At 38.8% G+C, this 25,707-nt stretch overlaps 2 protein-coding genes across 2 annotated transcripts; one reads left to right on the top strand and one right to left on the bottom strand.

Moving 5' to 3' along the window:
* Positions 1 to 6: 6 nt before the first annotated feature.
* Positions 7 to 9,709, bottom strand: ppp4r2a (protein phosphatase 4, regulatory subunit 2a). Its single transcript, XM_066670166.1, has 9 exons — positions 9,569 to 9,709; positions 7,534 to 7,615; positions 5,101 to 5,271; positions 3,877 to 3,970; positions 3,723 to 3,760; positions 3,539 to 3,613; positions 3,300 to 3,437; positions 2,742 to 3,025; positions 7 to 2,138 (listed from the first exon to the last, which is right to left on the bottom strand). The coding sequence occupies exons 1-9, from the start codon at positions 9,600 to 9,602 to the stop codon at positions 1,774 to 1,776; spliced, it is 1,281 nt and encodes a 426-aa protein (XP_066526263.1). The 5' UTR covers positions 9,603 to 9,709; the 3' UTR covers positions 7 to 1,773.
* Positions 9,710 to 14,989: 5,280 nt separating this feature from the next.
* rybpa (RING1 and YY1 binding protein a) lies at positions 14,990 to 23,190 on the top strand. The gene is made up of 5 exons (XM_066670167.1): positions 14,990 to 15,015; positions 15,486 to 15,611; positions 19,777 to 20,349; positions 20,506 to 20,598; positions 21,072 to 23,190. The coding sequence occupies exons 1-5, from the start codon at positions 14,990 to 14,992 to the stop codon at positions 21,223 to 21,225; spliced, it is 972 nt and encodes a 323-aa protein (XP_066526264.1). The 3' UTR covers positions 21,226 to 23,190.
* Positions 23,191 to 25,707: the final 2,517 nt, after the last annotated feature.

The following is a 25,707-nucleotide window of genomic DNA, read 5'->3' on the forward strand; positions in this document are numbered from 1 at the left end:
ATTTAAAACAACCTTTGAACAAGAGTGTTCAAATATTAAGGATATATTTAATGACCAGGCACAAATGAAGCATACCATCATTTTAAACTGTTAACATTTATTGCTTTATATGAATACTGTATTGAAAGCCCCGGCATTCAGTTCACAGAGAAATAATAAAATTTGTACGTTTCACAAAAGCAGTGAACACTTCATTACGATCTACAAAATCTACTTTACAGAAATTTATAAACTCTAAATATCAAAAAGGAGCCATGGAAATAGGTGCAGATGTGACAGCCTTTACATGTGTTATCTCAGATGAAAGAAAGAAATGAGGACAGAGATGAGGGGATGCTAATAAGTTGATCATTGACCATATACAGTTGCCTTTGCTTGAAAAAACTGAGGTGAACAGCTTATTACAAACAGCAAATAAAGATCGCTCCATAGTGGTTATACACAGACATACAATTAACAAAAATGTTTCACTATTTAAATTACCTACATTCTCAACCAACGGTTATCTAATGCAGGGGAACTATTTACCAGCACCGTGAAACACTAGAATGTTGACTAAAAACAAAAATAGTAAAAACAAGAAATGCTAAGATAAAACTCAAAGAATTCAATGTAATAAACTGTTGTTACTGAGCACATTACCACAGACTACTCCCCACGTCCGTTCACAGATGATGTTCTAAAACTCATTTAGAATAAGGGGAGGAAGGAACATCGTGGACCGATACGACTTAAATTTTTGCAAAGATTGTGGAAAACACCTGAATAAATTCCATCAGAGGGCATGAGATTAACAGTGAAGGCACACTGAACCCTAACTCCACTCCAGACAGGGACGATTACACTTCCAGAAGTCTGACGTGAAGAGTGAATTAAAAGTTGACGTGTCACATCCAAGCAAGTGTAGAAGGCAGTAGAGTTAAAGCGATACTATTTAAGATTTGAACTGAATGATGTCCAACTGCTTCAAACAGTAAACACTAGATTTATACCAAGCTCTCCTAGTTTACATCTGTACATTAATCACATTTTCAGAAATGCAGAAATTGGTCCATTAACCATTTGCTTGCTACAAAAATGTCGAAAATGCTGATCTTTGCGCTATAAAAATGCTTTATTTCAATGGAGCAGTTTACAAGACGATTGACTCACACTTCACAGCATCTATTGCCTTAATCCTACCTAGTATCACTTTAAGAGGCTTGCCCCTGGAATGTTTAAATCCTGATCTGTAGGTTAAAGCTTGTTTCTGACTGTATGACCTGGGTCTAGCACTAGGCCAAGGATTGCACATGCACACTTGCATGCGTACACACAAACCTTCACAACGTATTTCCATATTAAGACTTTTAATGAAATTTTATGAAACTCCAATAGCTGTAGGAAATGTGTTGAGTGTGTGTTGTGACCCATGATTAGAAGTTTACAAAACCTCCCACAAACAGACTCGAGTTTTTTGGTGAATTCAAAAGCTTCAGAAAACCTGTGGAAAGGGACAAGCCTAGTAGTCAAAAGTGTTCTCCAGAAAAGAACCAATTCGATTGGCCATCTCAGAAAGGGGTCATACACGGTGTGGAGAGACCCGAGGAGTGGTTAAGGTTCTCTGGGCAGCCACAAAAATACCCTCCTCTGGTGTGAGGTAATGAGGTCCACTCTCTACGGGGGTCTGGTGGTGGTTCAGGGCCGGTTTGGTGCTGTTTAAAAAAAACAAATAAACAAAAAAACAGAACCAAAAAAACAAAAAAAACAAAACCAAGTGGCAATGCCCCATCTTCAGTCTTGCTCCATGGGGTCATCTGCAGTCTCTGAGCTGTCCGAACTGTTCTCTGTGCTGCTGCTGCCCTCTGCTGCTGGCTCTGTGGAACTGCTTGGACACATAGACACAGGCTCTGCACTGGACACTCCCTCTTCTGTGCTACTACTGCTGCTACTGCTGTTGCTGCTACTGCTGCTGCTTACTGGGTCATGTTTTTCAGCATCCTGTTCTTCTGCAGGTTCTTCCCTCTCTGGCTTAAAATGCTGCTCAGATGGGTCAGATTCACTGCCTTTGTCCTGACTTTGCGAGGAACCAGGAGAATTCTCTGTCTCTGATACGTCACCCTCTTTGTCTGCAGACTCTGGCTGTGTGCTTGACGGCTCTGTGGAGAGGGGAGTAAATGTAAATCAGTCATTGTTATTCGAGCCAGTGCCCAAGTCATGTGACTGTTGTATACGGCCTAATGAGGAACACTGTTCTACAATTGCTTTGGGTAACGATTCTCTGTACACAAAATATTGATCAAACAATGATATGAGATCAGAGCAGGAGCTGACAGAATGTGTTAGTCATGTCAAGAAGAAAAAAAGATCGTCGGCATTTGATACCCTAGAAAGATGAACATTCAAACTGCAAAATATCACTTAATGGGTGCCACAGTAGGTCAAACACGAACTTAGTGCCTACAAGCAGCACTGTGATCACTGCACTTCGTCACATGCCACCATTCAGGAAAAGAGTAATAATATCTACCTTTAAGAACGCATCACGCACCAATTAATTTATTTACATTTTCTAATAGTGGCTTCAAAGCAGTTGACATCTAAATAAATAAATATCAGATTAACCTTCAAGAAGAAAATGAAATGTTTTTGTCTTCACCCCCTTCAAAGAAGGTTGTGTGGGCCATTCATGCCGAAGAGCAGACTACTCGTCTGATTCACTAAACGCACTCCTTGAACTGAAAAGTGCCTCTATAAATTACCTTGGTCTTCAGCAGCTGTAGCATTTGTATCTTTAAACCCTGTAGTGCCATTCACCGAGGACTCTGGTACGTCTGAGGAACTTTCAGCTGCAGCAGGACAGGGCTGCTCCTTCACATTTTCCTCTTTGTCCTTCTCCTCGTCTTCTTCCTCCTCTTCTTCCTCTTCATCAAATTTGAGCCGTTTTGAGTCATGCCTGAGCTCTTCCTCTGAATCTTCATCTTCATGGTGCTTGCTCTTCTTTGGCCCCCCACTGGAGCCTTCTGCCTCTGACGTCAAAGAATCACTGAGGGAAAATGGAAAGGGTTCAAAGCTTTGAACGGCAAAAAGAAACACTACACTGATAAGTTACTTACAGATTTCTAGACAAACAGCTTCTTGCTGCTGGAGGTGTGGACACTAAACAAACAAATCAAAAGTACATGCCCCTCTTCAGGAGATGTGCGCTAAGTACTTTAGCCTCAGGTGGGTTTGTCAAATAGGAATGTAGTTTAGAAGAATTAAAAGATATATCAGATTAGTAAAAATTGATTGATCTGGCACAGCAGTGTAGGGCTTACCCTTCTGTTTTCTCTGTCTGCTCAGGAGGTTGCTCTTTGTTATCTGTGCTGTCCGGAAGGCCATTGGTAGCTACGCTGCTGGACAGAGTGAGCTTTGGTCTGTTTACTGGCCTGGGTGTTCCTGGACCGTTGACATTCCTGAAGGAGAAAAAGAGAGGGAGATTGAGAGGATCTAAGATGATTCCTTAAATTATTAAAAAGGGAATTGTGTCATGTGGTGTGACACCATTAATTCTTACCTGTCTGAGAAAGCAGAGGCATTTCCAGGAAACATGACTCCATTCATTCTGTTCACACAACTAGACCCATTTTTCCTTAAATAAAAAAAAGCATTTAAAGAGATGTAAAGCATTCTAAAAGTATCATAACATGATAAATACATGGACAGTTTAACTAGAACAAACAAAACAAAGTTGCACTCACTCTGAGGTAGGATACACACAGCTGACCACCATTACATTCTGCGGTAAACGCAACAGCAAGGTTAATTCTACATGTACATGCTTTCCACTGCATCAGACTTTCAACTCCTACACGAAATTGATGTCTGGAGATCAGCCTCAAGAACTCAGCCTACCTTCTCTACACCTCTGAGGAACTTGTCTGTTCCTGTGTAGTTTCTCTTCGGCTCAGTAAGCAGCTCACACAGACGCTGGATTGTGAAAGGAATCCTAGAACAAAAAGGAACACGCCGAGAATTTCACTAACTCTAACCTGCATTTCAGTGAAGAGACATAACTTACTTCTGAGCAATGCATCAACATAAAAAGCATCAAAAATAGTCATTGATGTCATTTTGAATTTAAGGGCAGCATGGCGGTATAAAAGGATCCTGTGGTTGTGGGTTCGAGCCCTGCGCCGGGGGACTGTCTGTGAGGTGTTTGGTGTGTTCTTGCTGTGTCAACCGGTTTCCTCCCACGGTCCAAAAATACATGTTGGTAGGTGAATTGGCGACTCAAAATTGTTCATAGGTTTGTAAGTGAATGTGAGTGTGTTGTCCTGTAATGGACTGGTGACCCTCCAGGATGTGTTCCCACCTTGCACCCAGTGATTTGGGAAGGCTTCGGACCCACCACTATGGAGTCAAAAAAGAGTCAAAAAATTTTGAGTTTGTAAAACAACACTCACAAATGTAACGGACTTTGTAACTGCGTTTGAGCAACTACACACACGTAAAACTAAAATCCACAAATGTATTGGAATGCACAAATTTAAAACAATAATAAGAACTTAAAATCACGTGTAAAAAAAAAAAAAAATGTGCATCTGTAAATCAAATGTCCTGAATGTGTGAATCAGTACCTTCTCAAACGGCTTAAAATGTGTAAGAGCAGACCTTTTTAAGGTTCCAAATGTGACAGTGGGGAATTTTTGAATGCGGTGGAATAAATCCACACATTCGCCTTCTCTGCTGCGTGTGTGGATCTCTTTTTGCAGTTGCGGATTTAAGATCCTGTTTTGACGGCCAATTGATGGACCAATAGGAAAGCTTTAGCTGGACCAATCAGATCACTAGGTTTGTTTAACCAATCAGAATCATTGATTTGTTGCTGTCAGCCATAGCGCTTTTCCACAAAATGAACTCTGGTTCTTGGACCGGTTCTGTTCCTGATTCTTGGTCCAGTTACAAAGTCCGTTATATTTGTGAGTATTGTTTTACAAACTCAAAATCTTTTTGACCCCATACACCACAACCCTGAACTGGTTAAGTGCTTACAAAAAAATGAATGAATAAATTTTTTAATTTTGTATTGAAAAAAAAAATAATAAAAATTAAAAAAATACCCCAATTGTCACTTACCCATTGTACCCATCCACAATTTTAAGAATCCTTTCCTTCATTTCCTCATAGGGAATATATTCAACATTTGGATTTGCAGGGCCCCGCTGTTCTGGGGAAGAAGCTTTGAAGTCATCCATTACTTTCTCCAGTTTGAAGAGAAAGTAGCTTTTAAACTGAGACCACTGAATCCTGGAGGAACACAATAAAAATAATGTCAGAAAGATCACAACTGGAGACATGTAGCAACATACCCAAGTGCTGTATTTGTGTTGGTTCCTGTGAACTAATGAACATTTTTAAAACAAACCCACATATCCACTGTTTTGGAAGCACAATGATCACATAGCTAAATGCATAAATTAGCTAAATGCAAATTACATTTGTTTCTTCTGCAGACAACAGACTATTCTTTGCTGGGATTTTCGCTCCAGTTCTCATGCTTCAGTTTTATATGTTGGAAAACAGGTAAACAATTTTACATGGCGATAGTGAGACCCTTCATTCACTAGTGTCACAGGTTTGTTGGCTCCAGGCAAGCAAGATTGTAGGGCCAGAATGTCACCTTTGTTGCATTTTTCAATGAAGAAAAACAGTACTGTGTGAGATTTTGGCACTAGTACATACATCATACCAGTGGAAAAGAGGTAGGAGTTTCGTGCCGACTTGATTCATCCAGTGAACTGAAGTATATTACACTATATTGTCTGTATTTGCTTGTATGAGGTGGGCGATAGAGAGCTGGGTGATATGGACAAAAATGTTATCAAGATAAGTTCTATATTGATCGATCTCAATATTTATCACAATATTAACATTTTGTCACACTGTGACAAATAATATCCTTCTAAAAGTGTAGACTGAATACACCAAATGTTCAGTACCATATATATGCACATATTATGCACATTACTCAAATTCACAAGGAAAGATTTCACTGGAACAATGATATTTTCTTAAAACATTACAAAATAGTAATGATATCTTGTGTCATGAAAACATTCATAGGGCATTGCCATCTCAAGCGTTTAAAGAAGCAGAAAGAGTAAAAAGATTAAGAAGAGTTTAAATAACAAATAGAACAGCGCTTGTAACAGTGGGAAAGCTTGAACATTTTCAGTTTTGCATGTTCATTCATTCATTATCTGTAACTGTTTACCCAGTTCAGGGTCGCGTTGGGTACAGAGCCGACCCAGAATCACTGAGTGCATGGCGGAAAAAGTTCTGCCCTTGGGAGTTTTTATTTAAGAATAGCACCATGATCTATGGTGTCGGATCCAATTAAAAATTCACGAGCAGAAAAAATTAATTAGCGTCAGGCAACAAACAGTGCTCTCGCAAACGGGAAAACATTACATTTCTGGGGAGGAAAATAAACTTTGAGTGAAGAAAAACCCAGTGGGTTCTCCCTGCACCTCAGGAAAACTTTGTGCTTCTGTTCTGACAGTGGGTCGCCCCAATACACCCCAAGACTCAGAGTGAACAGGACACTATAATATTTTTAATACACACACAAGCACTTGAAGTAAACCTGTTTACGTTCTCACATTCATGCAGTCGCCTGTTCATTTACAGTAATAGCATGAGTAAACATTGTCTTACAGTCTCTGCTCTAATTCATCTTAAAAGTGTTCTATCAAGTTGAGGTCAGGACTCTGTACAGGCCACTCAGTTTCTTCCACACTACTCTAATCCATGTCTTCATGGACATTGTTTTGTGCACTGATGCACAGTCATGTTGGAACAGGAAGGGGCCATCCCCAAACTGTTCCCACAAAGTTGTGAGAATGAAAACATTTCCAAAATCTCTTGGTATGCCAAAATATTTAGTGTTACTTTCACTGGAACTAAGAGACAGAACCTAACTCCTGAAAAACAACCCCACACCATAATCCCCCCTCCCCTAAACTTCATATTTGACACAATGCAGTGAGTCTAGTACCATTCTCTCATTCCATGAAGCTCTCTACACACTATTCTTGAGCTAATCTGAAGACCACATGAAGTTTGGAGGTCTGTAGTGATTGACTCTGCAAAAGGATGGTGACCTCTGCACAACATCCACTGAGCGCACTCTATCATTTTACATGGCCTACCATTTTGTAGCTGAGTTGCTGTGGTTCCCAATCACATCTACTTTAAATAATGCTGTTGACAGTTGACTGTGGAATATTTTGCAGCTAGGGAACTTCATGGGCTGGACTTGCTGAAAAAGTAGCATCCTATCATTGTACCACACTGGAATTCACTGAGCTCCTGAAAGCGACCCATTATTTCACAAATGTTCGTAGAAGCAGTCTGCTTGATTATACAGAAATTTATAGGCTAATGTTTTTTCGTTACAAAACATTCGAGTTATGCTCTTGGTTAAAAGAAGGATTAAGAAACACTTGTTTGAAAAGTAGAAACACTCATTGATCAGTAAAAGTAAAAAGTAGAAATGAGTAAACTTACACTGTCTCTCCTGTTTTGGCGATATGACACAAAAACTGATCCAATACAGGGCATGTTTCCTTTTTTCCTTTCTTCTCAAAATCTGAAACAGGCAGAAATGAGATCAAATGAGATAGATTTCCTAAACCAATTAATATTATAAAAACCAATTAATATTATAATGATAGAATCAAGACACATATCAATATCGGTGATTATTAGGAAAGGGTTAATACCAGCATGAATGGATGAAGAACCAATAGCGCAATAAATAAATAAAAATAATAAAAACCACATCATTTGTTGTTGTCAGATGTGTATTTCTTCCTGTAAAAGAGTGCTTTGGTAGTTTTAGTCTCCATTTAGATGTTGATCTGAAGTGAAATGCTTCAAACTAAAAATAGTTATTTTTCATCTTAGCTGTCATTTAGATTTGTGTTGGCTGCCTGATTGTTTGACTGGATGTCTGTCATTATCAGCTGAAATTCAACATTTTAATTTTGGTGTCAGAAAGAAAGTGTTATGTACATGATACTGCATGAAAAGCAACCATGTTTCTATATAGTTACGTGGGCTCATGAGCACCTCACAAATTAACAAAATAAATAAATAAATAAATAAATGCAACATGAAACTCTATGTGGATAAAGTCTTAGATCACTTCTGTGCAAAAAAGGCTGCAGAAACTGTAATCAGTTAACAGTGCAAAAGACCACCTTTGTCATGGTATGGGGGATGTGCCTGTGCCTATGACTTCCACATGTGTAATGGTTCCACTGATGTGCAGGAGTATACTGCTATTTTAATAAGACATGTGCTGCAACCAAGGCAACATTCTTTTCCTGAGAAGTCCACGGTTGTTTTTGTATCACAATGCCAGGCCTCATTCTGCAACTGCTACAACAACATGGCTTCATATGTGTGTGTGTGTGGGCTTAGCTGCCCTGCCTTCAGTCCAGACCTATGTCCTACAGCATGTCATGAAGATGAGCTTCAGACAAATACGACCATGGACTATTGAGCAGCTGAAAAGTCTTGGATCAAGCAAGAACCGGCAAATACTCTGCTTGAAATACTGCAAGAATTCTCAAATAATTAAAATGTCCTCTGAACACTTTACACATTGTGTGCGAAGACTAAGCATTTAAGAAAAAAAGAGGAGTTGTCTGAGACTATTTTATTTATTACTATATTAATTAATTATCCTCGAGACAAAGGTGCGCCCTCCAATTAAATGGAGATGAGGTATTTTTCTGTGAGTTTTGTTAAATTAAGGAAACTATTAATTTGTGGGAACAATTTATCATCATCAAGGGGATGATTATTAGTGACGCATTATTAAACTGGGGGAACCATTTAATAACCTGAGAGAGCTTAATTATAAATCGGCAGAATAATTTATTTCAGGAAACATTTTACGCCTCTATTACTATCTTATGTGCTCCAGCGTGCCCAAAAGTGACTCTGGTAATGTCACTCATACAGGACTCAGCGGACATGAGAAAGTTGGGTAGCTAGTTAGTGAATCAGAGAAATCACACTCGACCGCTAAGATTCAGTATTTTTGGATGATAAAGTAAGTTAAACATGATTTATTGACACACCTCTCTCAATGTTATTAAGTGGGACAAAAAATGGGCTAATCGAGCTAATGATTAACTTCACCTTCTCCTACCGAAGCTGCACTGGACTTCATAATCAAATGTGCCGTTCCACCTTAAATAGGGCACTGGGTTTGCGTTAAATTTAAGGTGGATCGGAAAACTCGAATAAGAAGCCAACTTCAGTTTCATCTTTCAGTAACTGAAGAGCGCTACAGTGGACACCCCCATATCAACGGCAGCTAGTTATACGTTAATACATTCTGCTTGATTAAATCTGACCTAGATGTAGCTGGTTAGCTAAACATCTAGCTCGTTAGCTTACAGTATCGTAGCCCACAAATACAAAATATTTCTCCGGCTAATGTCAATGAGAAGATTAAACTAATACGCAATAAAGTATTCTTTAATATGTCTTACTTATATGTCGAGCACTAAACGTGAGAGTGTTTTACCTCTGAAGGCGCTGAGCAGCGTGTCTATTTCCATGGTGGAGTTGTGTGTGGTTTTTACCGGCTCTTGCTCCGTTCAGCTGAAAACACAACGGCCAACACTAATATGGCGCCGGTGGCGTCACTGCCTGCCGGTGGTGCTCCGCTTCTCTACAACAGCAAAACAATAACATAACTCTATCGTTACATATCTGAATTTATAAGTAATCTAAACTGTATATCCGCTTATTTAAAAAGTATATTACAAATGTGAGGCCAGAGTCCATTCTGAAGCAAGTGGGCACAGAGAAAGCAGTGATTTGATAAAAAATATAGATCACATTAATAAATTGTGTCTGTATTATTAGTACTTATTAGGGATGTTGTTGTTATTTACTGAATAAGTCTGTTTAACAGTCCATATTAAAAAAAAAATTCACTTCAGTCCTTGTTTCCCCTCACTGATAGCACACATTTGGGCCAAATCTGTCTGTTTTGGTGCTTACAACTCAATTGCTGCAAGTGTTCTGTGGGCCAGACATGGGCCAAATGTCATGAGACAGTCATGTCTTGGGTTATGCCAAATGTTGTGTAGGACAGACATTGGCAAATTGTCTAACATCTCGCCCAAATAAGCTATGGCTAGAGTCACCCTGAATCAGAACCATCAAACCATAAAGAACTGCATGTGTACCACATTTGGGCCAAATCTTCTTTGTTTTCTGGGTTGTTGTGTATGCAAGAATCTCTGATGCAGGCTATGAGGTTTTTCTAAATTCCCCAGCAGGTGTGTTTACACACATCATCATTTCTAATTTTCCTAACATTTCACCCATAAAGACGTGTCTCAGCTCTTACAAACATCAGATGTGTTTTGTTTTTGTGATGTCATGAAACCATTTCAGGTTTCAGAACATAGGTAATTTAAAAATAAAGTTGCCATAAAAAGGTACAAATATTTACTACGCCGCACCCCCACACCCAACCCCTAGCTTTAGCTAATTCTCTCTCTCTCTCTCTCTCTCTCTCTCTCTCTCTCTATATATATATATATATATATTAATTATGTTTGTTTTTAACAAGGACCATGCCCAAATTACATTAATCTCAGAAGTCAAAACATGCAAGAGCAAGGTATGAGGAGGGTGTCAAATGGGATAGAAACACTGGCTCAATAACTGGCTCACTATGATGTGTGGCATACAACTTCTGTATGGAGACTCTTCTGTGCCTATAGCAGAGTTATACCTGAGGGGCACTGTAGAGGCAGACATCAATACAAGTTTTTTTTGTTTTTTTTTGAAAACGTATTTTCAAATATTAAGAAATTTTATTATTTTTATTGTCTTTTATTATTACAGAGCAATAGACAAATATATACAGCTGTTAGTGAAGAAAATGGCTGACATCCTACTGTTACCACTTTACAAGTCTTACCTCTCTCTGACAGCTAACAGATAGACTGTTTTCTAACTATACCCCAAAGACTTACAGTTGCAGTCTAAAGTTGACATACGCTTATAACAGACCTGTATGTGCTGTTAATATCATTTTTTTTCATACATTTGTTGCATACATTTGTGCTCACAGTTGGGAAGATGCTTGTAAATGCTTAATGACTGATTTTGCCATTGTTTTGTTGGAACACCCTACTGCATCCAAGAGTCAATCTGTTAGCAGATCGTTTGAGGTTATGCTGAAGAATTTTGAGGGAATCTTCCCTCTTCGTTGTTCAATTGATTTGTGTAATGCACTAGTCCTGCTGGCAGCAAAATGACTCCAGAACACAATGCTAACACCATCAGCACAGTGTTCTTGGGTTTGAATGTTTTACCTTTTCTCTTTTAAACATACCTCTAGTCTCTGAGACCAAACAATTCTGTCTTTGTCTCATCTGACCATGATACATTCCTCCAGGAGGCTTTCCTTGGGTTTATGCAATTAGACAAAAACCTAGTTAAGCTGCAATGAGCTTCTTTCTTGCACGCAGCCTGTCAGCCCATGGCAATATAAAACACACTTGACTGCCGCCAGTGACAGTGGTGTTCCAACAGATCAATTTCCTCTCGAATGAAGGTGACAATTTGTTTTTTTCCACAAATAAAAATGTGCTTGGGGAAAAAAGTAGGATAATGGTCAGTTAGATGTGTGTTTGTAAAAATCATATGCTTGTTTTTTTTTTGTGATATGAAATAGGAGATTGAAGTGCAGATTTTTATGTTGAAACCCCTTTTACTTTTTAATATGACACTCAAAATGTTTGAAGAAGGGAAAATAAAGCTGAATATTCTTGAGATATTCAATGAATGGTGACATGAGCTGTATGGCCCCATGTACATAGAGCTGCCTGGCTATAATTAGCATATGGAGAATTTTGTATTATGAATATGCAAAATCTTGATTATAGAAATCTTAACTCCACCCACATGGCTTTTGGAAATGTCTAACATTGTGTTAAATATAGCACTCCAAAAAATGGTGATATAATGACCACTGGTCTGCTGGAAATATTTTGAATATTAATGAGTAAATGAAATCTTCAAGTGTTTTAAAGATAATTCTTTGATATGCAAATTAATAGGTGTTTGTATTAAGCATCATGCAAAGTATTCCTATATGCCACTGTATAATGAATGGTTTTAGGTTTCTCTCAGTCATGTTGTTGGCCAAAAAAAAAACTTCATGTGAACATATGCACAATACAGTGAAACCTTGACTTACGCGTGAATCAACTTACGTGAATTTTGCGTGATATAAGTTATCGCTCGGTTGATTATGTGCTTTAAGATGCGAGCGGAGATCTGAGTTACGAGCAGGTGAACTTACGCCACCCACCACTAGGTAGCCCAGCGAGCATTCAGTTCACTTGGTTATCTTGCTGTGCATCTCTGTCGTATCGCTGTTTTTTGTAGCATTGTAGCATTAAGTGTATAGCAAGTAAGTTAAGTTAAGCGATAGAGCAACAAAAGAAACACTTAAGTGTCTCCATAGGTGTGAGTGTGTGTTGCGCTGTGAAGGACTGCCGCCCCTCCAGGGTGTGTTCCTGCCTTGGCCCACTGATTCCGGGTACGCTCTGGACCCACTGCGACCCTCAACTGGATAAGCTGTTACAGACAATGAACGAATGAAATGTTATTGGTATTAAAGTGTATAACAGTATAATAACTGGGCCCATTTGCTGCTGTAAGGGTCTCTAATCTTCTCAAATGGCTTTACACTAGATTTGGAACATTTTTCTGAAGATTTCATAGCATTTAACCATAATAGCATTAGTGAGGCCATATACTGAGGGCTGACAGTGTAGTTCTGGAGCACAAACACCACTCAAACTCATCTAAGCTACTGAAAAGTGTCCCCTCACTCCAGAGAACCCAGACCCATGGTTCATCAGCCATGTCTTGGCGTTTTTACCCCATGTAGCTGACACGTCATTAAGCATGGTGAGCCCATCTGTGGTTGTTTCAATGTATCGTATGTAATTTAATGCATTTATATAATGAGGTATCTTCATTTCATAATGCGTGCTTTTTAAAAAGCTGAATCCACCAATTAAAAGGATTATCTGCAAATTTTGCACAAAACATATTATTCAGGGATGTTTGATCGTTTGTTTTTAACATAGCATGATTTGGCAGATAAAATGTATAATATGGTAAGAAAATATGATTCTAGTTACCTCAGTACACCAAATAGGTGTACTAAGGATAACATGGCTCTATACAAGCTTCCTGATTATCACAGTTCTGCTGTAGTATTCCCCTGCTGTGTCTTTGCCATTTTCTTCTGGGCGAATACATCTCTCAGGCTGATCCCACGGGCTGTCTTGGTTCATTAGACTCTGATAGTCTCCTAACAGAAGCCCCGAGCAGTGGGCTTCAAAAGCCACAAGATAAGACATTAGATCTGGTTGTCCTTGTCCACTTGCAGAGAATTGTGTTGTTGGTAAGTGCTTCTCCCTGTGCTGACAATGACCCTGGGGATTTTCCCTGTAGGCCTACAGAAGGGTAGTAAATCAGAGTGATTTTTCGATCAGTTCATAACGTCTTAGATGCCTTCATGTGCAATCTGCAGTTTCAGACAGTTTAGACGTGACCTTTATTCACTAGTCAACTTTAGGTATTAAAGTATCAGGACAATTTACAATATATAACCTAGTGTACACAATTAAACAAATGATATACTAAAGTACATGATGGTCATGATTAAGTGGCTGTATTAAGAGTTAGTAAAATGGTTACATTTTAATCAGAAAAGTCCTACTGAATTTCTTATCACTGCTTTTCAATTTTCTCATTAACAAATGTAAGAACTCCTTTTTTTTTTTATCTTTGATCTATCCTGGTTTACCCTTGACACTGGTAAATTAAATTTAATGTAATTGTAGTAATACAAAGTTAGGACATTTAATGCATAATGTGTAATAAAATCTTTATTACACCTAAAAAGCAAGTTGATTCAACATTTTATTTTTGTTTGTTTGTTTTCATTTTGAATGGGAATACCATTATTCCCAATAATTTAGTTTAGGGGCTATTTTCAGGCTTTTAATGTTGTTTGGGGATTTGGGCTTGGTGTGTACAGAAGTGTAGTGTTGTGAAGGGGTTCAAGAAGAGGGTGTGTGGGGAACATGTGTCTTGCTACGCACCAAGACCAAACTGCTAACTGGTATTGCTATTGTTCCCTCGTTTCTTTTTCACTGTGCCGTTTTAAGAGATCAATGAAGGTTGATTAAATCTTTTTACTTTTTATTTACTTGACCTTAAGATACTAAGTAGAAGAAGGGGCAGCCGACGGGCATCCTGTAAGCTCCCCCCATAAGCTCTGTGCCACCACAATACTAAAACCATATCTGCACACAAACAGCCATAGGCTACTAGATAAATAAACACCACAGCGGGGAAATGCTAGTTACACTGGTTAAAACAAACGTCTCCTGAAAGTTTTGCTCTCTCCAACAGCTTGCTTTTTTTCCACAATATCTAGATAAAAACACACTTTATAGAAGCCATGTCTTCTATAGAGTGTAATGAATATGAATTGTTGAGAATGGACATTAAAATAGTGTATCACTGATTTCACCCTACTTTACAGTCCTTTCCATTATACAATCCAGTTTAATTAGTAACTGGGCCGTCCGAACAAACAATTCGTTCTTTTGAACCGAATTGGTGGTGAACATACCGTTCTAAAGAATCGGTTCAGTAATCGAACTGTTCATCGCTGCTCATCGATTCCAGAAACGTTGGCGTTTTTCTTAGCGCGGTGGGCCTTGTTTGGCTGAGACGTTACTCACGTGATCTGTGGCTGCGTGGGTGGGTGGCAGCAGCTCTGCAGCAGTGTGTGTGTGTGTGTGTGTGTGTGTGTGTGTGTGTATAATGTATGTGTGTATGTGTGCGTGGACCCCGCAGTGTGAACCCGCTCTGCAGCTCCGTGCCGCTTCCCAGCATGGGCGACAAGAAAAGCCCATCCAGGTACCGCAGTCTAACGGCTTTTTACCTCAGTTCGTGTCCGCGAGGGCGGCTCTCGGCGGCCGCTCGGACTCCGCCGCGTTTAGCACTGCCGTAAAAATCGAGGAATAAAAGCGCAGCCATGGCGGACCCTCAGCCGAGCCTTATTCCCAGTAGCTGCCCACTATTAGACAAAGGAATGTCAGGAAACGCCTCGTCTCTTCTTCTCCTTTGTGTTTTTTCTCTCGCTCTCTGCTCGTCTTCGGCAGGTTTAGACACGGTTACACGGCCAGGAACGGCTCGGCTGTAGTTTACGGCGTCGTAAGCTGTGGTTTAATTGAAGCTAACGTTACGTTACTTTTCTCTGAGGTGAATTGATTCGGCGCGGCTCGTCTGTTGTACTAATGAGGACGTGTGGGGAGTGGGGGTTGGTTGTTTTATTACCTCAGAAGGACGACGTGGTAAAGTATTCTCTTTTTTACCCTCTCCAACAGGCCAAAAAGACAAGGCAAGCCCTCTGCAGACGACGGTCTGTGGGACTGTAGCGTCTGCACGTTCAAAAACAGCGCGGAGGCTTTCAAATGCAGCATATGTGATGTGCGCAAAGGCACATCGACCAGGTAAACTTTCCTTTCAGCGTAATTTGGATGTGTCCTCCTCGTGGTCATTTAGGCATCCTTCCGAGCTTCAGAACTTGACTTGTTGATTTATTTATCTATCTTTGCTTTCTGATCACTGGCCCCCTCAGGTCACGTGCCCGTGTCCAAGTCAAAACTGGCTTTTGAGAATATTTAGAAGGTCCAGCTGTGACCCACCGCTGGTCACTCGCTTCGGACAGGAGACATCTTGGCGGAAACAAAAGGACTACAGCCATGAACGGGGGCTGTAACTGCAGAGAATTGATGCTCTTGCCACTGTAGGACACCAGCAGTGTCCAGAACCACATTCTGTGCTAGAAATAGAAGCTCATCACAATGTGCCATGCTGTAGTTATAAAGTGTATCTAATTACATCATTCGCTTTATTTCTGTAGCCTACATTTCACAAACATTACCTCTTATAGGAAATGATGACTAGTAAGGAAGCAAGTCTTTATAAATTAGCGTTAAACTCATCTTTGAGTACTAAACATAAAATAATATACATCTGACAGACTGATGCAGTGCAACATACAAATTAGTAAAATGCTAAAGGTAGGCAAAGGCATCCTTGAAAGTCAGACTGATCTGTTGTGGTGCGCATGCGTGTGTGGCAAACCCAAACCTATAAATTCTTTAAAAAAAATGGTTCTTCAGTAAAGATAATGATTCTGTCTAGAACCATGAACACTCAAAACAAACATTTGCATCGTCAGTGTTCTTCAGAATGATGAAGAATGTATATTTATGTGGTTTCATACAGCACCCTATGCACAGTTCTGTACCGCATCAAAAATATATATATTTTGCCATTTTAGCTGCCCTTTTTTGGTGCCACATATAAATATTTTCAAAAGGATATGACATAGAACCATTGTCTTTCCAGAAGAACCGTCACTACATTTTCACATAATGCGGAGTGATGCAAAAAAATTCATTTAACATTTTGAATATTGTTGTTATAAATGTGAATTTATGAGCTCCTGCCAACCTGTGTCTGTGCTCATGACCTTTTATTCCTTTTAAATGAGGCGCACAAAAGTGACTGCTGGAGAAATGTCAGACCGGTGTACCCAAGTTGGAATGAATTTCAAAGCCACGTTTCATATGTAAAAAAAACAAAACAAAAAACATTGGTGTTCAGTTAGAGATGCTGGTGAGTCTCGTGGAACCCCTCAGCGTATTTTTCATGTTTGCATTTTATTAGTTTGTAATTAACAGGAAACTATTCTTAGGTTTAACCATGGTTTCAGGTATTTTACACAACTTTGACTAATATGTAACATAATGCATGCATCTCTTTGTCATTTTCTTTTCCAAACTACATCGCTTCTAAGGTCCCCGTTATAAAATTTGTAGCGGAGCAAGATTATTTAACACAGCCTAAAAACAATAAGTGATTATTTATTAATTTATATATTTATTTATTTATTTGAATGGATTCAAAGCCTTTCATTGGAAAATCATGAAGCATTGATCATTTTCAGTTTACACACTAAATATTATGTCAGACATTGTATTCTCCCAAGCCAAGGTCTTCCTTTATTTACCAATATAAACATTTGAACACGGGTGGAACATGTGCCCTTACTGAACGCACAAAAATGAGTAATGATATATATATGAAAATTATTACAGATCTATCACAAATAATTATGCATATAAAGATAATGCAAGTGCCTGGTCGTATGACATCTATACTAATATACTGTGATGCTGTGAGATTTTAAGTTTTAGTGATATACTGAATAGATAAAGAGATGGCTTTGGGAAAATTAACCCAATTTGTTCATAATTCTGTTTAGTGCACTCACGTCATACCTTTAGATCATTCACTCGAATCTATATAAAATTAATTTATTTCTGGAATTGGGTTATACTGGAATCCCTTTAGGTTGGTCTTAGTACTTTCCTCATTTATTAAAGACTGAGGTACAGATTGGTGTGAGGCTGTCAGGCTGCTGTCTGCAAGACTGGATGAAGCTGTACTTATGAGATGAACATGTAATGGCCACTGCTACAGACTAGAGGGATGACCCTTCCTGTGATCAACTCACTGCCTTCTGTGTTCACAGGGCATTAGTCACAAACACTGAGGTACATGCACAGTCTCTCTTTTTAAATCAATTCTTTTGCTCAGAGGCTAAGTTAACGGTCGTCGTATGTTCAGTTCTTTTACTCAACGGTTAAATATAATAAAAAAATTGTCACCTTTGACTAATCGCTGGCTAACATTTCCCAGGTTCGTACTCTCTCCCTACTCCCTACATATGAAGTAGAATGCTGTGAAATACACATAGTACCCTTTTACATAGCAGGGTAAGAATTTGGACACAACCTCAGCCTGAGAAACATACAGTTGCTGGTGGTTAACTTACCAAGTGTGGGTTCAATAAGATGCATTAACGCAACAAACATGCTCTCTGTCAGTTTAAATGTTTCTCATCAGTCATATTACTAGAGGCAAGAATTCCTTGTTCAAAATACTTACTAAAAGCAGTAAATGGTATAAGTTGTTGAAACAGGAGTGAACCATAAACAGATGCAGAGTTATTAAAAGAAAAAACAGTTCTCTGATTAATGCAGCAATCATGCAGCAACTTAAAGAAGTACTCTAGGGCAAGTTCAGCACTGCCCTTCAGAGTGATTCCCTAAAAAGGGCCTTGGACATTTTCTGTCAGTTGCTCTGTTGGTTACTGTAGTATGCGATGCTCTGTTTGAATTTTTAGATGTGACTTAAGGTAGCTTATGATTTGATTTAGGCAAATAGGTTTATCCACGACTTTACAGATCACTGCAAATAAAATGTAAATACCAAAAGGTGATTTGAGGAATATTCTGAAGCAGAGCTATGAAGAAAGGCACATTTCTTGCTAAAAATATTTGGTGGGGACTTTTAAAATTTTTGCCTATTTATTGGACTTAATTGGACATGCTTTGATTGTATTTAAATATGTAGGGCAAAGGTAAAATGACCTGTCCAACTACACTAAGAGAAAACCTTGGGCCACTGTGGATAGTCTGGCTAGCCTCTGGCTACTGCAAGGAGTGGGACACTGGAAAGGGAATATATTTATGTCTTTTCTGTCTAATTTGTTATTATTTTTGACTGCTCAATATAACATTCCAAATCATGGCCTGAAATTAGAGTCTGACAGCATCCATATAAATTAAATCTAGCATATTTTTAATGTTTTGTGGAGGAAAGTGCGTATATAATCTAGGAATGGACATTTTTGTCAAATTAGACAACCAATTTTTCACTGCTTAATTCCAGTAATAAATAATCTTTATTAAATATAATAATACAATTTTCAACACAGCAGCAGTCTGGAATGTGTTGTTCATACTGTTATATATTACATAAAACCCTGCAAATAAAATAAACATAAAAGTTCATTTCAACATGCTCCTGTGGAAATGTGTATTGTGCCCTGATGAATCCACCTTTCAGATTGGTAGTGGAAATAATGGACGTTGTGTTTTTCTTGGCCTTAGTGGACGCTGGTCTCTGGGTCAAGGAAAGAATATTGAGATGATTGCCAAGATAAAGCCAGGTTCTCTCATAGTATGATGGGTGTATTACATAAAGAGTTACACCTTTTTTAAACAAGCTGTCTTTTAGACAAAAGGTTTTTTTACAGACACCTGAGCCAGATTGCATACAAATACAACAGCAGGTCTGTGTGATTAGAATGTGTAGGTGTCTAATCAGATGCTGTCACAATATGCAAAAATAATGAAGTAGAAATAGTTATTAAAGGCCCCTTATATTGTCCCTGTCCAATCAAAAACCTGCAGCTCCAATTTTTAGTTTGCTACATCATTTGAACACTGTTCTTCACACTGTGTAAATAATTTATGATGAATGGATCAATAGAAATGCTCTGAAATTACTTGGAATAAAATCTTCTACATTTACTTCCATTGAAATTTTACGAAGAGATTTCCATTTCATGTTGAGGTTTGAAGATACATGTTTTTGTTTGGACAGCGACAATATGCACTAATTTGAGCAGTTTCTGATTTCAATGTTCATTTAATAATTTCCTGTAGAATCTTTGTGTTGGGGCATAGGTTTACCCTCAGTAAACCACTAACAGCTAAACTAAACTTACTTAAAGGAGTGTGTTGTTCCTTTTTTTAGGAAACCTCGGATAAACTCTCAACTCGTGGCCCAGCAGGTAGCTCAACAGTACGCCACCCCTCCCCCAGCTAAGAAAGAGAGGAGGGACAGAAGTGACCGAGACCTACCAGACGACGAACACTACGACATGGACAACTCAGACTCAGACAGACTGAGCAGCGTCCACCCTGACTCTGACCAGCCAGACAGACTGGGCCTGGAAAGCAGCCAGTCAGACAGAGGACACCTGCACAAGGACAGGAGAGAGGAGCGTGTTGGACTGGAAAAGCATCAAGAGCTTCATGTGGACAGGAGGCCTGAAAGACCAGGTCTAACACAGGAGCTGCTGCAGCACGAAGCAGTACAGAGAGAGGACCCCCACAGAGAACTGCTGGATAAGCTTCAGTCGCAAAGGCAGCAAATGGACAAGGACCTTCCGCATGCAGCAGGGCCTGGAATGCAGCCGGCTGAGAGGATGAGGGCTGAAAAAGAGGGACTGAAGAAGGGAAAGCTGGAGCGGACGATGGCGGACAAGCAGAAAGATAGGGAAAAGGGTCTTGCACCTAACAAAAAGCCAACTGCTAAGAAGATGAAGTAAGTATTGTTTTACAGCAGGTATACTTTGTATACATAAATTTTAAGGTTAGCATAGTTAGATTGAATATTGTTTCACCAGATGTTATTTTATTTATTTTATTTTTGCGATTTTGGATTTAAATTATTTCAACTGATTGTCACTTCTCTCAATAGGCCCAAGCTCACTCAAAAAGGTCCTCCTAGTGAAAGAAACAGCATGAAGTCTGGCAAATCAGCGACCAAGAGCAACAGATCTCTTATTTCAAGGTAAGTTAACATCTTAACATCTTAAGGACAGACATTTGGGCTTTCCTGTGAGGAATACTATTAAAACATGTTTTGAAACCTCTGATTACTACTACCACTATATATATTTTTAGGATTAGGGTATTAGTTATCACCCTTAAGCTAATAACACTGCTTGCAAAAACTGCTGCCTGAGTTTACTTGGCAAAGTGCAGTAAGTTTCCAACTTAACATGCAGCTACTGACCACTTTATTAGAAAAACTGTACACATATTTTAGAGCCTTATGGCAGGTACAGCTTAAAATAGCCACAGAGTGAATGGTGGTTGGTTGGTTGGCTTGTGAGGGCATGTTTCAGTGTTGTTGGAGATCCTCAGTTAATGCTTTACCAAAAAGTTTTTAAAGATCAACCAACGTAATGATAATGCTCAAAGGTGGAAAATATTTGCAGTTGTGTAATTTCTCCGCTTTTGCACTCTTCTCGTGACCCCCAGGCCCAAGCTTAAGAACATAGACCGGAGTTCAGCTCAGCAGCTAGCCATAACGGTGGGCAACGTTACGGTCATCATCACAGACTTTAAGGAGAAGACTCGCTCCTCCTCGACCTCCTCCTGCACTGTGACCTCCAGCGCTGGCTCAGAACAGTAGCTTCTAAGCCCCAGCACCGAGAGCACGGACAAGGGCTCGTCCCATGCCTCCACGCCACACCGAGACCTCTCCTCTGGACACAATGAGGTCCTGAGACAGGATGGAGGTCCAGAAGGCTTGCTCTCACCTTCACAATGCACACATATAACTTATACTTACCATAAACGGATGAAGGATCATTGTCATGCATGGAGACCTTTTCCATCTTGATATTCTACCACAAGCTGCTCTGTGGTTTGACAAACATTTCCCTGAGAGAACTTAGATTCATGTCATGGAGTCAGCATTATTGAGTGGAAGAAGTTGAAGCCCACTGTATATGTTGAGCCTTAGATCTCCAGTTTTACATAGTTTTTCTCTACTGGAAAAGTTGCCTCTATGACTTTGTTGATTCTCCAACACGTATTCAAACAATATTTGATCGGCATACATGTTGATTAGAAGGCTTCACGGTTGTGAGAGCGCCATACTGTAGCACCAAGAGGCAGGCTTTTACTTTTTACAGTACTGAGCAAATATCAGACCACCCTTCACTTATTTAATTTTCAGTGGAAAATTTATTCAAAAAGCAAACTTTTAACAAAAACTTTTATCAAAAATCTACACAAAAGCTGAAAGGCTAAAGAAACAACTAAATACTTTTTTCCCCTCATTTTTAAATGTATTCACCTTTTGCTTGTAATAAAGTGTCCAGTTTTTTTTTTGATTGGTTTGCTTTCAGTTTTGCAAAGAAATCTGCAGGGATATTTTTTCCACACCTCCAAAGGTGCTTTTTACCATTAAATCAATCTCACAGTCATTTGATAATGTTGAAGTTTTGGCTTTGGAGTGTCCAATCCACCAGCAGCATCTTTTTTTTTTTTTTTTTGCAATTCTTTCTTGCCTTATTATTTTAAATAAATCTTGTGTATCCTTTGTGTCTATACTGGCTTACTGACAGACAAACCTTCTTTCAGGCCCATAGCAGAGAGCGATACAGACAGTGTGTGATTTTCTTACAATGTTGAGTTTTAAGTACTGCTCGTTTGATGGGGACAATTCTGGTATTCTACCGTCTGACGTGGTTGTTTGAGATTTTCTCTGTGCTTTTTTAAGTTCTTTGATATTCACCATTTGTATGCAAGAAATATCTTCTAATATATTAATAACTTGTAATGAATGGATATTTTAAATAATGAAGGGTGGTCTCTGACTTTTTCACAAAACATTATTTCTCAAAGTATTGCCGGTAAACATAATGAACCGCCATAATTGAGACATAATACAGCACATGGTAGTAATAGAGTAACGTATATTGGATGTACAAACATGAACACATGAAGTGTTAAATGAAACCTTTTGGAATGTTTTTACATAAATTAGAATCAGTGGCACCAACAGAACAGCATTTTAATAATAGTAATAAAACTATTGAGCAAAAGCCATTTTAAAATGATCTGTTTTATGTAAATCTGCCACTTATCAAAACCACAAACTGTTTATCTGGTACCGTATCTTGCAAATGCTATTGCCTATAGATTGGCTGTTACAGATCTTTTTACGTGGCACTTGGTCACACTCTTGACTTTTAATAGTAAGCAACAATCAGAACTTCGTCCACTTCATCATTGCCTCAAAGCATCACAAATCTATTGATGTGAACCTTTAGATAAAATGTTTTATTAGTGTATTTATTTTGTGCAAGCAATTCTGTTCTTGTGTATGATAGGTAACCTTAATTTACTATGTAAAGATGGTTACATATAATGAATATTTGTCTTAATATGGATTACTCCTTTATTTGTGGTGTATTGTACTTTACACGGATTTCTTTCTTGTACCTTTGGCATATATCAGTAATTGTGTGTTGAAAACATGGCTTTTATCACATGCACTATTTCTCTCAATGCTGCTTGGTCATTTCCTCAGACTAAGGTCTGTACTGATGAATTCTGCTTGTAGCCTAGTCTTCATTTCAAATAAAGTTACTACATTTGTTTGATATAGTGTCTGACCTGTCATCGTGTGAGACTGAGGCCATTATGATCACCACTATCCCATCATCATTGCTGCTACTGATGGTCTTTAACGTCACGATGTCCATATCATTGAGATATCACATTAGAGCAACATTGTCTTAAATTTGACATGGGTTTGTGATTCTAGGTAAGTTATTTTAAACACCTGGAAAGGTCTTTCCAAATTGATGTTTACAAAACCGATCCAGTGCCTTAACTTCCTGAAGAAGTCATATTACATGCCTTAGTAAATGGTATGTCAAATTTACAATACCTACTGCCTTTTTTATTATTATTTTTTTTTTATCAAAACACATTTAAGGAAGAAATCCATTCTCCACGTTAAATTTTAGCTGATGATAATTTCCCTTCATTTTAGATTAGAAAATTATTATCTATTACTGTGATGTGGTTTTACAGATACATGACCGAAATTGTATGTACATTTTTGTTTATTTATTTTATTTTATATTTTTCAAACAAGTTTCTTGGAGGTCGTGCTATTATTTTGAAATCGCCTCCATTCCTGCAGCTGCCCGCTAAAGATTCAATGATTTGAGCCGATTCATACATTTAAGTGACTCATTCAAACTCTCCGATACAGAGTCAAATGCAGGGCTGTTCACCGTTAATAACTTACAGTGCGTATACGTGGTTATTTTTTTTATTTATTTATTTATTTTGCTATACTTCAGGCAGAATGCTTAAAGTGGAGTGCCCAAGATAGACCCAGTGAGTTTAATGAGAGTGAAAAATGGAGGAATCCCATGTGGACAAGGGGAGAACGCACCTAACTCTTCACTGTCTGTCACCTATAATATTGAGAACTTGTATTGTCAACTACATATTATTTGGTCCTTGGGAAAACACACTGATAAATGTACACATGTATATATGGTAAATCTAATACATATAAGTTTTAAAATAAATGGTGGTAACTCTCAGGCAAATTGCCAATTTGGTTGACTTTGGAATATAGGTAAAACCTTGCATTGTATTAATTAGTCTCTCTTAAAATCCAAAAGCAAAACTTTTAGTGCAGGTATGGTGTTCATCCCTGGAGAAAATTACTATCTGCACCTTTATTTTAGCTGATTTTCTGACACAATTCTGATCCTAAGGAGTTTCAGGCCCTTAAATAACGCCTGGATCCTTATCCTACACCCAAAGAGAACAATAGGCCTGGACATGGTCACTAAAGCCTTGCAGGAATTCCACAGGTTTGACACTTGCCTTGTCCTGGAATGCAGGACATTAATCAGAAATGTGTTTCTCTTTCCAGCAGTAATAGTCTCTACTCAGTCTCTGGAAAGCTTTTATAGAGTATATACTGGAACATTGCTGTGAGGTTTTGATGGCATTCGTGAGGTTGGCTACTGATGTATGGTTAGTTCTGCTAGTCCAGTTAGTACCAAAGGTACAAGATGGATCTCCATCATTCCAGAGATCACAGTTCCAGAGCTCCACAGCCGAGTGCTAGGAAGCTTATACCCCTGGGCATTGGGAATAGTGACCGGTTGGATGAGCCTGTGTCCCAGTAACTTTTGGCCTAGTCGTGTCTGAGTTCATGTTAATGCAGTCCTGCAGGGTCATTATCCACCAATATTCTGTGTGTTTTGACATTTTTGGTTTATCTACTGCTCTATATCAAAGATGATTGTAGTGGATTTGTTTCCCTCCCCCCACATTCAAAATTACTAAGATACTCTGGTAATAACTACTTTGCCCCATCTTCCACAGGTAGAACTAACCATGTCTGAATAGGTCTTTAGAGTGCAAGAACTTCAGGATCAGATTATTTATCCTGTAAACAAGGGGAAAAGAATGAGACAAAAAATACTTGGCTTGTGTCTACAGGGTTTTACACACTGAAAAAAAGGTCTGTGTAACTCACACACTCACTGCCATAAGACTGAGTAACTCACAAGAGCAGCACATTGGAGTCTAACATGCTGTTTTCAGTTAGATGTTTTGATGAATATGCTAATATGGCTAAGAAAGTATAACAAACTTGTTCTCCTCATTATGCAACACAATGGTTTCCTATACGCCCTGACTCAAAGATGCAGTGGACATCTACGCTTCTCTCCAGCACAGGGAGAACTGTGTTATATAAGTATATCCATCTTTCCCATCTGTTTACATTAGTGCTGTACTCTTAACCACACACTTTGTACCCAATATGCTGTCCACACCGGGTTATTTCTGTGGGTTATGATGCAACATTACCCCACATTTAAATTCGTACGGGATATATATATATATAACCTGTGGTCATTTTGCTAAAAGGGACCGCACACTCCAGAAAAACTACTGAGATACTCAGGTAATAATCCACAGGTAAAACTAATCCCATCCGAATACGGCTTTAAGTGTAGACGCCCCCAGGTGTCTAGCGGATTTCAACCCCCACACCAACTCCCCCTCAGCCAAAAACGATAAAAAGAGGGAGTGAACAAGTTCGAAAAGAATCGGTTCAGTGGGA

The sequence above is a fragment of the Hoplias malabaricus genome, chromosome 5 (assembly GCF_029633855.1).
Source record: "Hoplias malabaricus isolate fHopMal1 chromosome 5, fHopMal1.hap1, whole genome shotgun sequence".
NCBI classification, from domain to species: Eukaryota; Metazoa; Chordata; class Actinopteri; order Characiformes; family Erythrinidae; genus Hoplias; species Hoplias malabaricus.

Bases quoted from the DNA above. Each gene is read 5' to 3' on its own strand.
- rybpa (XM_066670167.1), top strand. From the start codon at position 14,990: ATGGGCGACAAGAAAAGCCCATCCAG. The intron at 15,612-19,776 runs GTAAACTTTCCT...TCCTTTTTTTAG, and splicing joins CGCAAAGGCACATCGACCAG to GAAACCTCGGATAAACTCTC. The intron at 20,599-21,071 runs GTAAGTTAACAT...CGTGACCCCCAG, and splicing joins AACAGATCTCTTATTTCAAG to GCCCAAGCTTAAGAACATAG.
- ppp4r2a (XM_066670166.1), bottom strand. From the start codon at position 9,602: ATGGAAATAGACACGCTGCTCAGCGCCTTCAGAG. The intron at 3,614-3,722 runs GTGAGTGCAACT...TTTTTATTTAAG, and splicing joins TGTGTGTATCCTACCTCAGA to GAAAAATGGGTCTAGTTGTG. The intron at 3,438-3,538 runs GTAAGAATTAAT...TTTCTCCTTCAG, and splicing joins GCCTCTGCTTTCTCAGACAG to GAATGTCAACGGTCCAGGAA.